This window comes from Ovis aries, chromosome 3 (assembly GCF_016772045.2).
Source record: "Ovis aries strain OAR_USU_Benz2616 breed Rambouillet chromosome 3, ARS-UI_Ramb_v3.0, whole genome shotgun sequence".
Lineage (NCBI taxonomy): Eukaryota > Metazoa > Chordata > Mammalia > Artiodactyla > Bovidae > Ovis > Ovis aries.
Window position 1 is genome coordinate 138497011 of NC_056056.1, and position 17166 is coordinate 138514176.

Below are 17166 nucleotides of genomic sequence, written 5' to 3' on the forward strand. Positions count from 1 at the left end.
TCACTTCATACTGCTTATTATATGATAAATAATTTGATGAAGGTAAAATTTTAATTTCATTTAGCTAGTAGCATTGAGAATTAACTGTTATTGGAACATTTTCCTCTGTTCATAGTAGTTTATGTCTGTAATGGAGCAATATAAATAAGTTTAAGACTAGTAGTCAGTTTAGGAATAGGATGAAAAACTTATACAGTTAGGTCTTATAACATCGCGTATGTTTCTTTGAAGTCCACATTAGTCTTCTCTGTACTGTTTTCTCCTTTTGCTCAGTCTCTCTTCTTTCTCCTGGTCATTTGTTTCCCTTTTCTCTCATTGCTGATAACAGTGTGAACCACTGAATTCCCTTCCTCTCATTTGTTTCTGTTCTAGCTCTTTTGTAGTAATAAACCCCTCAAAAAATGGTTATAAAAGTAGGGTTCTGCCACAGTATTGCAGTAACTGAGCTGATGTCTATTAAGAGCTGTATGAATAAATTATGCTTTTTGCAGGGAAAATTTTCACATGGATTAAATTTTACAGTACCTTTTTGAGTTTAAATAGGAAATAAACTGGGTTAAGAGTATTTGTTTTGAATGGTAAAATTTTTCCCTTTTTTTAATATTTTAATATTTAATATTTTTCTACAGTTAAAAAATCAAAATTTTCCTTTGGGAAGATTTCATTATTTTTAAAACTTTGAATTAAGCTCTTTTTATTCTTGTACAAGTCTTGAACTGTTCAGTAGATGATCTCAATTCCAAATTAACCAATTTCTGCACATGGGCCCCCCCCCTTTTTTTTTTGACAGGGACATTTTGAGATTTCTTGCCAATAGTTGTGAAGGAGAGGTTTTATTTGATTGTAGAGGTGTTTGGGAAAATTCATTTTTATTAGGTGAAAAGATTGGTTCATGGAAAAATAAATATTGAAGCATTATGTGACTTGAACTAATCTGGACTCTCCCCAGATGATATTGCTGATAGGATGAGGATGGATGCTGGAGAAGTAACTTTAATGAACCACAACTCCATATTCAAAACCCATCTCCTGTCACAAACAGGTTTTTCAGAGGACCAGCTTTCACTTTCTGACCATCAGGTTAGTAATAATTTTCTTTCCTTAATTAATGAATTATTTAGTCTTAAGTTTTCATCTGATAGAGTTTATTTGCCACACTTGAAAACACAGGCAAATATGTAAACTTTTAGAATCGGTTATACTAGTGCTTCTCTGGTAGCTCAGCTGGTAAAAAATCTGCCTGCTATGCAGGAGACCCTGGTTCAATTCCTGGGTTGAGAAGATCCTCTGGAGAAGGGCCAGTATTCTTGGGCTTCCCTGGTGGCTCAGCTGGTAAAGAATCTGCCTGCAATATGGGAGACCTGGTTTTGATCCCTGGGTTGGGAAGATCCCCTGGAGAGGGGAAAGGCTACCCACTCCAGTATTCTGGTCTGGAGAATTCCATGGACTGTATGATCCATGGGGTCACAAAAAGTTGGACATGACTGAGCAACTTTCGCATACTAGTATTTGGAATTTTGTTCAATATGTTCAAGTTAAGATAAGAACCAGGCTATGTATGAATTCTTGGAGAATGGTACCTTTTAGAAAACTCTTATTCCTCAATATTTTATTTACCAATACACGGATCAGTGATCTTTTAAACTGGTGTCTTAAAATAGCTGAGCGTTAAACGGGAGGAAATTGAAAATATACAACAGCTCTGAGATTTCTCTGTTCTATAAAGCTTAGTTTCTCACGGATCAGGAGCATCAGCATCATCTGAGAGCTTATGAGAAATACAGAATCTCAAGTTTTACTCCATACCTACTGAATCAAAATCTGTAGTTTAAAAAGTCTCCAGCTGATCTATATACACATTAAGATTTGAGGATCACTGTTAATAAAGTAGTCTTTCTCAGTAGGAAGCCATTACTAGTTTGGATAAGACTGTTATTTGCTGTGTTCAGAATGTTTAGCATCCCAAACCCCTGGGCACTTAATACCTGTAGCATCTGACCCCAGTAATCATTTTGATAACTGATTATATATCTCCACATTTACAGATTTGTCCTGGGGCACAGGAGCACCCCTGATTAAGAACTGTCCTGTTAAGTTATCAAAAGAATCAAAACCAGGTTGATTTTGTCAGCTGCTTTGTTGTGTGATACAGCTGGCTTTGAGAACAGGATATACTAGATACATATTACCTTGTAATGAGCATTCTATGAACTAAGTTGTTTAACAGATATTTTCCCATTTTTCCCCTTGAAGCCTTAGTCATTTCATCAGATTGTCTATGTTTCTTCCTTTCTTACTAGCATGCAGTTTATCATATGTATACATATATTTAATTGTTCTGAAATGTGTCATAATCTTGTCTAATTGTATATTTTTCCTAGTGTCAATCTTTATTGCATTTTATTGTTAAAAATATGGCTTAAAATTTTTTTGTTTTGTTTAGATTTTACCTTCCAGGCGAGGAAATTTGGACCGGTCTTACACTTGTTCTACAAGAAGTGCAGCTTATAATCCAAACTATTATTCAGGTATGACACATTACTTGGAGTCAAGGCATTCCTACCTTTCAGTCTTCTTCTTAGCAAATCGTTTGTGTTTACTGTCTCTAAAAGTGAAAACATTGTCAAAAGCAAAATGGTATTTTTTTCTACTAAAACATCATTTTAGTAAGCTATTTGTGGTTGCTATAATACTTCACTAATCTAGTCTCAACCGAACATTTTTTAAAGAGAAAGTATTTTTTTGGAATCAGTTCTCCTACTTGCTTATTATGCCATTGTAAAAAGCAGTACAACTCTGGTTTTGGATTTTTTTTTTTAAGATATGTGTATGTAATGTGAAGCATACTTGTTTTGTACTGATTTAAAGCACAGAGCTAGCCTATTTGTATTTGGCTTAAAACCATAAATTCTGAAAACTTATTTCTACCCAAGCTTGTCCCTCCTTTAGGGCAGGAAATGTTCACTATGTGTTTCTGTCTAGCACCTGCCACAGCCATGCTTGCATATTCAAGGGCTTGCCTTTTCAACTTGTGATCCATAACAGAAATCGGCATTCTCTAGGCTATTCCTGGCCCCTGGCCTGCCTTACTTTTCATCTGCCCCCTTCTTAAGGTTTGGATTTGTAATGATCTGGCTCTGTCTTGGGGAAACTTAAGAGTTTTTTAATTGGTTAGCCTCCTGGCAGCATGACCCAGGAAGATTGTAGTGGTCTTCCAAAGTTTTTCACTCCTCATGCTTTCATCTCCTCACCTGACCACAAGTATGGGAATATTAGCCATACCATTGAACTTGTTTCAGTGGAATTTTTATAAGGATAAATTGAGATAATAAATATGAAATGCAAATAATAATTATTCTTATTTGGCTTCCTCAGGATTCAGCAAGATGAGATCTCCTCCCCTAAAAAGACGTTAGTATGATGTTCTTTGAGATTTATATTATATTTAAATATCATTTAGTGGGTGGTACTTTACCTTGGGCACTGGATTTCCTCTCCCAGGGTGGGAAATGGTCTCCACATAGTATGTGCTTAATTGTATAGAAAAATCAGTTAATTTTTTCAGAAAGTAACTCTGCCATCATTGTTGTTGAAAAGTTCTTTCTGATGAGCAGAGAGCCTGAAATCTGGCTTCATAGGTTATTAGTATTAATACTATGAATAGGACAGTTGAGTGGATAATGAAATCAGATCATTAATATTTTCATTTGAACTCAAGCTATATATGCTTGTAATTTTGTTTGCTGGTTTACCATTGGACAGAATATTTGGTTTCAGTTTAAAGTAATTACCTTTAATATTAATTACATTTAATAATAAACAATCGTATATAGAAAATTATACTCAAATTATATTCAATATCTCCTGGCTAATTCAACTCTTACTTAATTCTGTGGTCATTTCTGTTTTTCTGTCAGTATATATCCATGTACACATTGTATGATTCAAAACATACCATCTTTTGTTAACCCAGTTTTTAAAAAAGTATTCTGCTTACCTATTACTCTTCATATTTACCTTTTTCTGTTGATTTCTAATAACCCATGGAATTTATATGCACATTCACAGTCCTTTACGTCCAATCCCAAAATTCAAAAGGCTCTGAAAACCTTTTTATCGTGATTTGTTTGACATCAAGATTGAGCTGTATTCTTTTCTTGGCAAAAAACTACATGAATTGATATTTAACTATTTTATGTTTTGCTTTTTTAAAAATCTCTGTAAATATGAATATTTATGAATTTCACTATAGATATATCAGTATGTTTGATAACAAGGTGCTGCTTCAGGTTATACTTAGAAGCAGTACATAATATATGCCAGATTATCTTTGTAAAATTTCAAAAATTTTTTTAAATGTAGAAATACAACTGAATCCAAGGGGCTGTGATTTAAGATAATGGGCGTGTATCTACATTTCCTTCATTTTCTTTATGGTTTAGGTCCCTTCACCTTCATTGTTTTTAGGTATTATAAATACATAACTTAAAAACATTTGTTTTTAGCTTTCTTCTTTTAAATTTCAGTAGACCCTTGATATTCACAAAGGGTATTTCTGAGATCATCTCAGGTCTCTGTATTCTTGACTGGTGGTATTTAACAAATTGCTGGCTTTCTACTCAATTACATGATTCTTGAGGGTTATTTTTCTATGTTTGTCCTCATACCACAAGTTGATCCCTACATCAAAATCTTATGTCAGAGTTTTTGTCTCTCACTTGAAAGGCCATTTTTTTTTTTTTTTTTTTTTAGGAAAAGAAAAAAATTTGTAAGTTACTTTAAATGTGATGATGACTTATCAACAATGAGTAATAAAACCATATTGAATGGAGACGCTGAGCCATTACATTCATTCTCTAAATTAAAACCTGAAGCAGAGGATTCAGATTTATGCCTCTGCCAAATATAATCTAGTCTGTGACCAAACTAATTTATGGTGTTTCACAGACTGCTAAGGTTGCTCTCTGACAATTAGAAATTTAAATCTGTGAATGCCAAAGATCTGTATGCTTTTTTTTTCTCATACTGAAAACTGTAATTCAAATCCTTTTACTGTGTAGTTTTTTTTAAACTTTGTTGCCTTGCTACACCCATTCTTGTTTATTCCAAGTCCTGCCTGCAGAATATTGTTTCTGCTATTTCCTTTTCTTTTCTGATAATTTACACGTTAATTTCTGTGGTCATTCACCTTGATTTGATTGGGCTAGACATGGGTCCTCAGTTTACTTGCCTTAGTCTCCTCATTATGACCGTATTGGTTTTTGTCTCCTCTCTTACCTTATCTACTCCTCCACTAAGGTGAAAACAAACGCAGGAAAAGCTCAAACTAGAATCTAGAGTCTACAGCTTTCCATTTACACTTTACTGGATCTGCTTCTCTATATCAAGCTTTTAAAGTATTTCCAAGATCAGACCATGTAAAATGCTGGTTTTTTTTTTTAAAGCTGATTTTAAAAGAAAAATTTAGAAAGCAGAAATGCATCATTTTCACTTTAATAACTTATTGTTGACCAGACTTCAAGACCTCTTGATTTTATTAAGAGCACATTTGGAAAAAAAATTAAAACATTCTAAATGTTAAATAAAAGTAGCTCAAGATGAAAAGAAATGATTTTGCTCATGCTTAAAATCGTTATCAATGTCTTATCTTTGTAAAATATGTTAAATTAGGTTGCCAAACTGACATTTAGTAGGTAAGATGAGTTGAAGCATCCTGTATTCATAAGAACTAAACAAACCTGAAACTTAATAGGAGCAACTGATAGTTACTTTCATTGTAAGTGATTGCCTGACACACTTTTTTAATATGAAATTTCAGTGTCCATAAAAATATTGCCTGTCTCTATAGAACATGTGTATAGAAAAGTAGAAAAATACCTGTAATTCCATCACCAAATTAAAATTTTGGTGTATTCCCCTATAGTGCTGTGTGTGTACACACACACATACGTAATCTTATTTGTGGCATTTGCAAACTGACTTCTTAATGATGGCAATACTAAAAGAGAGTGCAGCCTCCTTGGTGGTCCCTCTAACTTTGCTTGATCACATCAGCAGTAGAGCATTGTTCAGTAATATCACTGAGTGATTCTGGTGAAATAGATTGCTTGATCCTGTGCTTTCTCCTTTAATTTTAAAGCCAAAAAACCTGTGACGTCTGTCAGATACCATCAAAGTGGCTACTCTGGTTTATCCTTAGTCTCAAATTTGCATTTTTTGGTAGACTTATTCCTCAAGTAGACAGCTAAAGTTAGATCATTCCCTAATCAAATTTTAGCAAAAAGTATGAGAAACAGATTTCTATCATTACTACTTTGCTTAAAGATAATGATTTTCTGATCCTTTAATGAAACTCATTAGCCTCATGTCTCTATTTTTACAGTAATAGTAATAGATGTCAAGTCAAGCATAGTTGTTGGCTGCAGAGGGAAAAAGTTGTAATTCATTATGAAAATAAATTTAATTATTAGATTAGGTCATACACTGGTACAGTAATGGTGGTACTTAATACCACCCTTGACTATTTCTTTTATTTCTCTTATTTACCCTAAATTCTGATAATCCTGATCAACTTCAAAAAAATCCACAATACAAAACTAGTATTTTGGTCAGTTGCCTTACTTTTTAGATAAGAGTATCAAAAGCTACATTAAGTAATTTAAACAGCAAATACTTAATATTGTGCAAAATTCTATAGTAATATGCTTTGAAAGAGGATCTTCAAAATGATGTGGGCATTAGACAAAAATTCTGGAAGTAGAGAATTACATTTTTACCTTTCCATTGGTGCTCCTCAGTCACATTGGCTAACATCTGAACTTATTTTGAAGGTGCTGTTTTAAATTGTCCCATCCTGCTGATAGAGGAGAATATAAAAATTATCCTACTCCTAGCTGAAACTGAAAGATTTTTATCATCTCAGTTTGTAAGCTACAAGTCATAAAACTGAAATAATAAGTAATCCTCACTTAGTCTGACTGCAGTAACAAGTATCAGAGTATTGGTATGTTTGATCATAACATTCAATGACTGAAGTTATCATACCAGAACCAAATGCATATCATGGGTCATTCCTGCCATAAGCCGGCCAGAATAAGCAGCAATTAGGTTATCTCTGCTCTTAGACAGAGCCCCTGAGTCGTGAACATGGTAATTAAAAACAGAGTGACACCAGCTGCTTATTAAGCAATAACTGTTGTTCATTTGAATTACAATTCTCCTTGGCCCTCCACCTGCTTTCTTACTGGTCTGGCCTACCTTCTTTCAGGCCCAGGCCTGGGAGTGCTTGCAAGATATAGTTGGGGTAAAATGTTGACTTTTGGTGGACACCACGGAGTCACATTGATGCAGATAAGGCACATGGCTGTGGCAGGATTCAGCTCCTTCATCAATTTTCAGGTTAGTATGGCTGAATCACTTATAGTTTGTAGAAGTTCCCTTACTGCAGACTTTGCTGGCAGTTGAGACTGGTATCTTTCTTCCATGAGAGACATGGTGATATGCCACATTACTTTGGAATACAATGTTGGACATGGTTGCAGTCATATGGAGAACCACTGTAGGTATTTGTTTAATTTATTCAAACTTTTATTCTTCTAGACAACACTTCCTCAGACAGTTTTATTGGCTCAGGAGACCTAAGAACCTTTGGCCAGAGTGCAAATGGCCAGTGGAGAAATTCCACTCCGGTATCAGGTTCAACTTTACAAAAATCAAGAAACAGCCGAAGTCTTTACCTCGAAACCCGAAAGACCTCAAGGTAAGTATTCTGGCTGCTTAGTTCACAAGCCCTTTCTCCATTATAAGGGAAAATGGCCATAGGACAGTTGTCACTTTGGCACTTTTAAGAAGTAACACCATTTTTGAACTTTAAACCATAGTGCATACGTGTGCATGCTAAGTCACTTCAGTCATGTCTGACTCTTTGTGACCCTATGAACTATAGCCAGCCAGGCTTCTCTGTCCATGGGATTCTCCAGGCAAGAATTCTAGACTGGGTTGCCATGCCATCCTTCAGAGGATCTTTCCAACCCAGGGATTGAACCTGAATCTCCTACATCTTCTGCATTGGCAAGCAGGTTCTTTACTACTAATACAAAGATGTGGACAAATTCATTTTGTACTTTCAACTTTTAATTTATTTGGTGCTGAATTTTGATGACAGCCAAAGTGAAAATGGATCGATTTCTGCAACTTTAATAGCGAAGAAACCACATTTTGCAGACTTTTGACGTGAGCAGAGACCTGACTTCAACCAAAGCAGGCTTTTACTTTGGATCACTATTTCTCTTAGATAATACACGCATAAAGAACTTCATCGTAGTTAGCCTAACTTATAAGCCCTGCTTACTCCCTCGCCAAATTTATTCTGATTATTAAAGCCAGATGAAGTTTGGCTTAGAAACTTTCCCCTCAAATACTTTATGTTAGTAAATTTTTTATATGGTATTTATGATTTCTTAAATATTACTCTGGTGATAGATTTTAGACATGTAGGGTCATTTAGTTTTTTGTTTAGTCAAAGCTAAGCTTTCTGGTGTTAGTTGAAACCAACTTGATAGTTTTTATTTTATGATTATTAGCACATGACCTCTGGAAACATGTGTGAGTACCCCTAGGATTTGTCTTCCCTACTTCTTAATATTAAAAAAAATTATAAATCATTAATATAAAAAAAGAATTCATTAATACAGTTGCATTGTAAAAATTAAAACAATGCCAATAAAGCCAAAAATCCCTTAACCCCTACTCACAGTCTTACTCCCTTCCTCTTCATGTGTTTGCTCCAAATCTTTTCCTGTGTTCATTTCTCTTTCACTCTCTCTTACTTATATATAGAATGATATATATGCTGTGTAATACTATAGAATGTATAATATGTTTACTTCATTAAAGATATTCTGTATGCATCATTTGGCAAGTTGCTTTTTTTTACCCAATAATGCCATACTGCTATTTTTTAAAATAATGTTATTATAGAAACAGGGTACATGCTTTGTACAAAGTTAGAAAATACAGATAAGCACAAAATAAGCAATAAAAACATCATATTCCCACCAATCAGAGATCACCTTTGTAATGTCTTACATTAATATATATATCCTTCCAGATATTTTCCTCTGTTTACACTCATTTTTTTTCCAAAAATGAGTTCACACTGTGCATACTCCTCTGTAATCTTTTTCAGTCATCTTCTCTTTTTTCATTCAGTAAATTTTATCTTGTACACCGAATAAATTATATTTAAATTTTCCTAGTTGACCCAGAAGTATGCTTTACAGCTAGTTTGTCCAGACCTTATCCTTTTGCAGCTAGTTTGTACAATCTAGAATTGTATCAGTAGTTATCCCCCTTCAGTTTCTTACAGTCTTGAATAGCACTCGCTTTTCTTTATAGATCCATGATGTTTTATAATTATTTTTTAAGTAGATAAATTAAGATTTTTGTTGGAGTTTCAACATCAAATTTTCAAAAATTAATAGAATGAATATACTGAAAAGTCAAAGGATATAGCAGACCTGAAAAGCGCTGTGAACCAATTCAACATGATTAAGATTTATACAGTTTTCACGTGGTGGTAATATATAAACTCTATTCGAGTCCTGTGGACTGTGAACCAGGAGGCACTGTGTGTACATCCTGGGACATGAGGTTAGAAGCAAAAGTTTCATGGTCTAAAAGCACTGAAATCATACAGAGTCTGTTCTCTTATCACTATGGAATTATGTTAGAAGTCAATATCAAAAGATATTTGAAAATAACCCACATATTTTCAGGTGCAATGTGACATTTACCAAGAGAATTCTTCAGCTTAGCCATTGAAAGCCTCAGTAAAGTTAGAGGGTGATAGCAGAGAAGAAAGCATTTAAATGAGAAATTAGTATCAAAATGTGGGATTAATATTAAAGATACTTTAAACAAAATCCCATGTATTTGAACATTAAGTGTCCACTTTTAAATGATAAGTGTATCTAAGAAGTCATAACAAGGAAAATTAGAAAATATTTTTAGCATAAAAATGAAAAGAGAATTTACCAGAAATTATTGCATGTAGCTTAAGCTGCTCAATGCAGTTGAATACAACGTGGAGTCTTGAATAAGACAAAACAAATAGTGGACACTAGCATAACATTCTGTGAAACTGGAACAAAATCTGTAGCTAATACTCTATCACTTGTTAATTTCTTGTTTGTTTTTTACAACATAGTATTTCTTTATATTATCAGAATTGGATTAGAAGTTTCATGCCTCATTCAAAAATTTTTTAATATACATTTTTTTAATCACTAAGATAATAAATTTTCTAGACTTTCAGCAGTAATACTAGATCCTAAAATACATGGAATTATATCACAGTTTTCAGTGACTGTAAGTTAGAAATCTAGCATTCTGTTCATTCTAAGTCGAACAATTATGGAATCAAAATGTCATAAATTCTTTTAGCTAGGCAAAAACTCATAAATCTTTTAAAATATACATATTACACATACTGTGTGTGTGTGTATATATATATGTGTATACAACAGCTCTTCTACTACAGAATAGCACCCCCTTTTTTATGACATGTTTTTCTGCATAATTTTTACCTTTTGGATTTGACACCTATGCTTCCTCATAGTATCATTATTTTGTCCTCTCTTCGGCATGTATTTTATAAACTAGGTTTTTTTGCTTGAGTAAAATCTGATACTGTGTTATATCACATTAGAAAACCTACAACCATGTTGTTAGTGATGCTGGGTTGACCTCTGGATTAGAGTGATAACACCCTGATCCTGAATTATTAGGTTTTCTTCCTCCTTTTGACTAAAATGTCACCTAAATGATGTTACTTTGGCATTATATGAATGACCAGTTTCAAATCAACCTAAGAGTTATTAAATGATAACCCTTATCTGATAATTTTTTAATTGAGGTATAATTGATATATAACATTGTATTAGTGTCAGGTGTACAGCATAATAATGTAATATTTGTATATATTATGAAATGATCACCACAATAAGTTAACACCCATCATCATACAGAAAGATCTACTCTCTTAGTAACTTTCAAATATGGTATTATTAACTGTAGTCACCATGCTGTATATTACATCCCCATGACTTATTTTGTCACTGAAAGTTTGTACCATTTGGCCCCCTTTGACCTGATAATAATTTTATTAGAGTTAATGAAATAGTATTTTTGAAATGATTTTATCATTTCTTTTGTACTAATTAATTGGCACTCTGCTATAAGGGAGAGCTTTTTTTTGTTATTAGTTAGAGCTGTTTGTTTACCCTCTGGGAAGGCGGAGTATGTGATAATAAATCTTTCTTTTTCATCACCAATTTTCAAAGTAAGTTTTAGCCACTTCATGTGGTTCAGATCAGTTCAGATTAATTCCATCCATGACAATCGTTACTCTTCTAATGCTTACATTCTCACAGCGGTGGCCAGTGGGAGCTCCTTCACTCTTCCATCTGGGTCTGATTCAACCTTGTTGGTTGGTGGTAGCTCCCTTGCTTTCTGGCATTGCAGGATGCCCTCATGCTGTTTCTTTAGGTAGAAGAATCTTTGTGTTAAAACACACACAGACACTCTAGGAAAAATAAATACAAAAGACACTGTGGGGAATCCATTATATCCTTACCAAGCAAATTGTATTGGCCTTCCCATCTTTTCCTGGCTGCATCTACCCATCTAAGAAAAGAAGCCTGTTCCTGAGATTCTAAGTTCTTGCTCCTTTACCCACTCCATCACATATAAAAATCAGAGTTTGAAAGAGTTAGAGTATATGTACATTTTTATTTTCTTTAGACCTAATCTGATTTCATTTGGATTCAGACCACATGTATTGATTTAAAAAGTTCATTTCAATAAGTTCAGCTTAGTTAGCTATGTATTTATTCTTCATCCTCAGCAGAAAGAAAATTATATGAGTGTAAGTAGCTATGCTGGGTGATAATAGATGAAGAAGAACACGTAGGAAATAACTATAAATTATTAACCTAACCTTAGAGATAAAACTGGGTTTTGAGTCCACAAAAATATTTTTATTGTCAGTTTTCTGCATTATTTGAAGCAGATACGGTATCAAGAAACAATTCTTCAAAAGAGGTGAGCAGAGAGGCCAGAAGAAGTCACAGTGATGCAGCCTCATAATAAGCCTTCTAGTTGTTTTTAGTGATAGATGGGAGCCCTCTGTTGGCCTTTTAGCAAACTTTAAAATTCAATTGAAAGACTCACTTGAACTTCAGCTTTATTCATCTTTGCATATTTAATCTTAAAATATTTTCCTCCAAAAGTCTGGAAGAGGGCCTGCAGGGAAATGTGTGCATATTAATGTACCTTGAACCCTTATTTTCTGAAGAAATCTAATCCAATGTGCTTTCTGTCATAGATGGTGAAACTAAGAAATAAAATTTTAGGTGTTTGATAGTTATATAGTTTGGCTGTTTAAGACTTCATAAAGGGCAGAACTTGAAAAAGCAACTCATGTATCATTTCCTGGGTATTTCCCTCGCAAGGTACATCTGTCATTCTACCTGTTAATTTTTTGTTTCTGTTATTCCACTTTGTTTCTTGAAAGTGGAAATCACTTGCCTAGATTTTCATGTCTTTTCTTACAAACTCTTTTTTTTTTTTATAGTGGATTATCAAACAATTTTACAGGAAAGTCAAACCATCACTGCCACGTGTCTGCATATGAAAAATCTTTTCCTATTAAGCCTGTTTCAAGTCCATCTTGGAGTGGTTCATGTCGTCGAAATCTTTTGAGCCCCAAGAAAACTCAGAGACGACATATTAGCACAGCAGAAGAGGTAAGGAAAAGCTGCTAAGAGTTAAACTTGCCCTACATTCAGCTATTTGTTCCCTCTGACTTAGATGTTTATTAACCATTGCATTTACTTAACCCTTTCTGGTTTTTTTTTTCCTTGATTACTCTTTGAGTGCTGTCATCTGTTCTAAAAAGATTAAGGAGATAACTTAGCATATTTTTCTTACCATCTTTTATTCCTGTTGGATAGCAGACTTAATCTTCAGTATTATCTGAGCGGCTTCTCGTACATCAAACTATCTCTTTTCTCTTTTGCACCCTTCCTAAAACTCTAGCTTCATGTGGCAAAACTGTTAACCTTGCTGGATTTGATAACATACCTGCCTGCCCTTCTTACCAGGATAGTTTTTCCTCAATATAAAAGAAAAATCAAGAAGGCACTTAAACAATTTATATCTTTTCATTATGAGTAAAATCTTTGAGATCATAAATTTTCTCCACAAGAAAGATGTGTTGACACTGTGTTATTATATTCATTCAGTAAACTTAAAAGAAAAAAATCATTTCCGTAAATGTATAATCTATAAAGTAAGGAAATGTACTTAAACCTGTTCAATTAAATATTTATTATGCATCTAGTCAGCTTTGGACTGGTTGCTGTGGAGATACAAATGAATAATAATGACCTCACACTTAGATAGCATTAGATTTTCCAGTGTGCTTTCCACATATATTATTGTTTTGAATTCTTTTAATCTATGAAATAGGAAGAGATGAGGCAAAACCACATTTTACAAGGTTGGAAAGTAAACGTCAGAAGTCACACAACTAATAAATGGTCAGCCTGCAACCCAGTTCTTCTGCATGAGTCCGGTGTGGTATGATTTCTCTACACAACATGGTGATGTGGTTCCTACCCATTAAGAGCTTCCAGAGCCTGAAGTCAAGAGTATAGTGTTATGTGCTAAAGTGAAGTCACTCAGTTGTGTCCGACTCTTTGCGAGCCCATGGAGTGTAGCCTACCAGGCTCCTCCATCCATGGTGATTCTCCAGGCAAGAATACTGCAGTGGGTTGCCAGTTCCTTCTCCAGGGGATCTTCCCAACCCAAGGATCGAACCCAGGTCTCCCACATTGCAGGCAGATGCTTTAACCTCTGAGCCACCAGGTGATGTGCTAAACAATTACGTAATTTGGTGGTGAAGATCTCTTAGGTGGCAAAACTTCATTATTTGTGACATGGTTAGTTAAAAATGCTGTATGTTTTTTGGTTTTAAATTTGTATTGAATCTACACTATTCACAGAGGGTGACAAAACTAGTGAATCATCAGAGAGAAGGATAGACAAAACTGGCAACAGTTGCCTTTGGTGATAGCTGAGCAACAGCTATTTCTTTTTCACTGTACCATTTATAACATTGAATTTAGTACCATCAGTTACTGCATATATAATTTTTTTTTAATTACTGAAGTGGCAGGAGTTGTGCTTCTGCTAGAGCCTAGGCAGTCTGCAGATTACAGAGACTTGTGGGGAAAGAGTGAGGGCATGGCAGCAGGACGCAGGCCTCCCAGACCCCTCCTTGCCTCCTGGCTGCTGGGATCACGAGTATCCTTCAAACCATGTACATTGTAAGCCCACACCATTCACTCACTAGCCAACCAATATTTGGGACAACTCAGCCCCGCCGCCTTCTTTCACCTTCACTTCCAGCCTGAGGACTTGGGCTGACCAAATACTTTCATCCTTCCAAACTACCCTCCAGGCCACAGGCTGGGTCAGTGGAGAATGAGAGGCTGGTTTCTCTTTCCTGCTGTAGTGTCAAGAAGATGCCAAGGATTGAACCTGTCCTATGGAATAAAAGCTGCAGAAAATTTTACCTCAGTTGTTTTTAGGCCTTTAATCTGCTGTGAAAAGCAAGGTACTTGTAGTATAGAAATATGAAGTAGTCTGTATTATATGAGTAAGATAAAATATTGGACCAAACTTTATTAAATGAAACTCTCAATAGATTATTTAGATGTTTAGTCTTAGGTGTTATAGATAATACAGATTAAAATATTACTTTTTTCCCACTAAAGTAAGATTATTGTTGGTAGCTTATCTGTTCAGTTCAGTTCAATTCAGTCACTCAGTCATGGCCAACTCTCTGACCCCGTGGACTGCAGCACGCCAGGCTTCCCTGTCCATCACCAACTCCCAGAGCCTACTCAAACTCATGTCCATTGAGTCAGTGATGCCATCTAACCATCTCATCCTCTGTCATCCCCTTTTCCTCCTGCCTTCAATCTTTCCCAGCATCAGAGTCTTTTCAGATGAATCAGTTCTTATCAGGTGGCCCAAGTATTGGAGTTTCAGCTTTAGCATCAGTCCTTCCAATGAATATTCAGGACTGATTTCCTTTAGGATGGACTGGTTGGATCTCCTTGCTGAACACTTACAAACTAGAGGAAAAGTTATTTTCCATGGAAATATTGGGATCTCCTAGGGAGGTGCTGTTGCTTATGTTTAAAGAAGGAGAATTGTGTATAATCTTACATCTAGAGTTGTCTAACATCTTCAGGAATATGAAGCCGTCTATAGAATTAACATGTCACCACTTACTGTTCAGTTTTACAACAGAGATTTGAAGATATATACAAGGAAGAGGAATTTGGAAATATTCATGTGGTGGCTGTACTACCACTTGGCTGATGGCTGATTCAAGGGCAACATTAAAGAACAATAGAGGTTACTATTAATTAGATAATATTGTTCTTTAATGTTGCCCTTGAGGACTTCCCTGGTGGCTCAGACGGTAAAGTGTCTGTCTATAATGCAAGAGACCTAGATTCAATCTGGGTTGGGAAGATTCCCTGGAGAAGGAAATGGCAACCCACTCCAGTACTCTTGCCTTGAAAATCTCATGGACGGAGGAGCTTGGTGCAGGCTACTGTCCATGGGGTCGCAAAGAGTCAGCACGACTGAGCAACTTCACTTTTCTAGCCATATGCGCTGTTTAAGTTAATTTAAATAAAATAAAAATGTAGTTTCTCAGTCACATTAGCCACGTTTCAGGCACTCATTAGCCATACTGGGCTAGTGACTACAATATTGGATAGTACAGGTTAGGAACATTTCCATGATCACAGAATGTTCTCTTAGTACTGTTACAGAGGGTGTGAGTTTCTGTTTGGGAAAGAAAAAATACTAAGAAAAAAATAGAAATGTTAAATGGCAATAACACAGGTAGTTTCTTTTCAGTTATATATTGCTTCCAGACATGCTTCTGTGCTACGTATTAAGCAGCATTTTAAGATGTTGGGCTGCCTTACAAACGACACTGGTGGGTTTATTCCTTTTTTTTTTTTTTTTTTTTAAGAAAAACATACTTGACTAATTATCCTTAAACTTATTAAACTTTCTTTGATCATTTATTAGATTTATAACATAATATTAGCCAACTTCCTTTGCTCTAATATTTTACCCAATTATAGCTTCCTTTCCTCTTAATTTCTTAATTTGCTCACTCAATAGAAAATGGTTTAACAAGTAATATTGTTGTTGTTCAGTCGCTAAGTTGTGTCCAACTCTTGGCAACCCCATGAGCTGCAGCACACCAGGCTTCTCTGTCCATCACTACCTCCTTGAGTTTGCCCAGACTCATGTCCATTGAGTCAGTGACGCCATCCAACCAGCTCATCCTTTATTGCCTCCTTCTCCTCTTGCCCTGTTTTTCCCAGCATCAGGGTCTTTTCTAATGAGTCAGCTCCTCACATCAGGTGGCCAAAGTATTGATGCTTCAGCATTAGGCGTTCCAGTGAATATTCAGGGTTGATTTCCTGTAGGATTGACTGATTTGATCTCCTTGCTGTCCAAGGGACTCTCAAGAGTCTTCTCCAGCACCACCATTCCAAAGCGTCAGTTCTTTGGCTTTCAGCCTTCTTTATGGTCCAGCTCTCACATCCAGACATGACTACTGGAAAAAACATAGTTTTGAATGTATGAACCATTGTTGGCAAAGTGATGTCTCTGCTTTTTAATGCACTATTTAGGTTTATCATAGCTTTTCTTCCAAGGAGCAAGCATCTGTTAAATCATAAATCAGTTTAAACTGACAGTATGGGGCTTGAAGAGACCTCAGATAATTTGGAGTATTGGACATTTACTTCTGTTCGTTTTTTGTTGTCTAATGACTGAGGTTGTTCAGGCTCAGACAGAAGCTTTTCTTTGAAGATATATTTATTGAAGAAAATGATTTGTTGGGGACTTTTGTGTATGTTAAATTATTTTTAAAAGTCAACTTTGTGTTGAATTAATCTAGATTTCTTATAATTTGCATTAGATGAGTCACTTAATGGCATGTTGGTTCTTCATGTTTTATTTATAAATATAAAAATTTATTCCAAGAAAACATTTTTTATGTGA

At 35.1% G+C, this 17166-nt stretch overlaps 1 protein-coding gene across 7 annotated transcripts in view; it reads left to right on the forward strand.

Annotated features, from left to right (window-relative positions):
- Nucleotides 1–17166, forward strand: part of SENP1 (SUMO specific peptidase 1) — a 51914-nt gene that overhangs the window by 5119 nt on the left and 29629 nt on the right. For 4 of the 7 annotated variants that reach the window (XM_027967397.3, XM_060412682.1, XM_060412684.1 and 1 more), the window contains 4 exons: nucleotides 950–1080; nucleotides 2444–2528; nucleotides 7600–7759; nucleotides 12635–12806. In XM_027967397.3, the coding sequence (XP_027823198.1) occupies nucleotides 950–1080; nucleotides 2444–2528; nucleotides 7600–7759; nucleotides 12635–12806 (548 nt within the window). Of the gene's footprint in view, nucleotides 1–949; nucleotides 1081–2443; nucleotides 2529–3375; nucleotides 3412–7599; nucleotides 7760–12634; nucleotides 12807–17166 lie in introns of all 7 variants that reach the window. The other 3 variants (XM_060412681.1, XM_042246791.1, XM_060412683.1) reach the window with 1 other exon arrangement.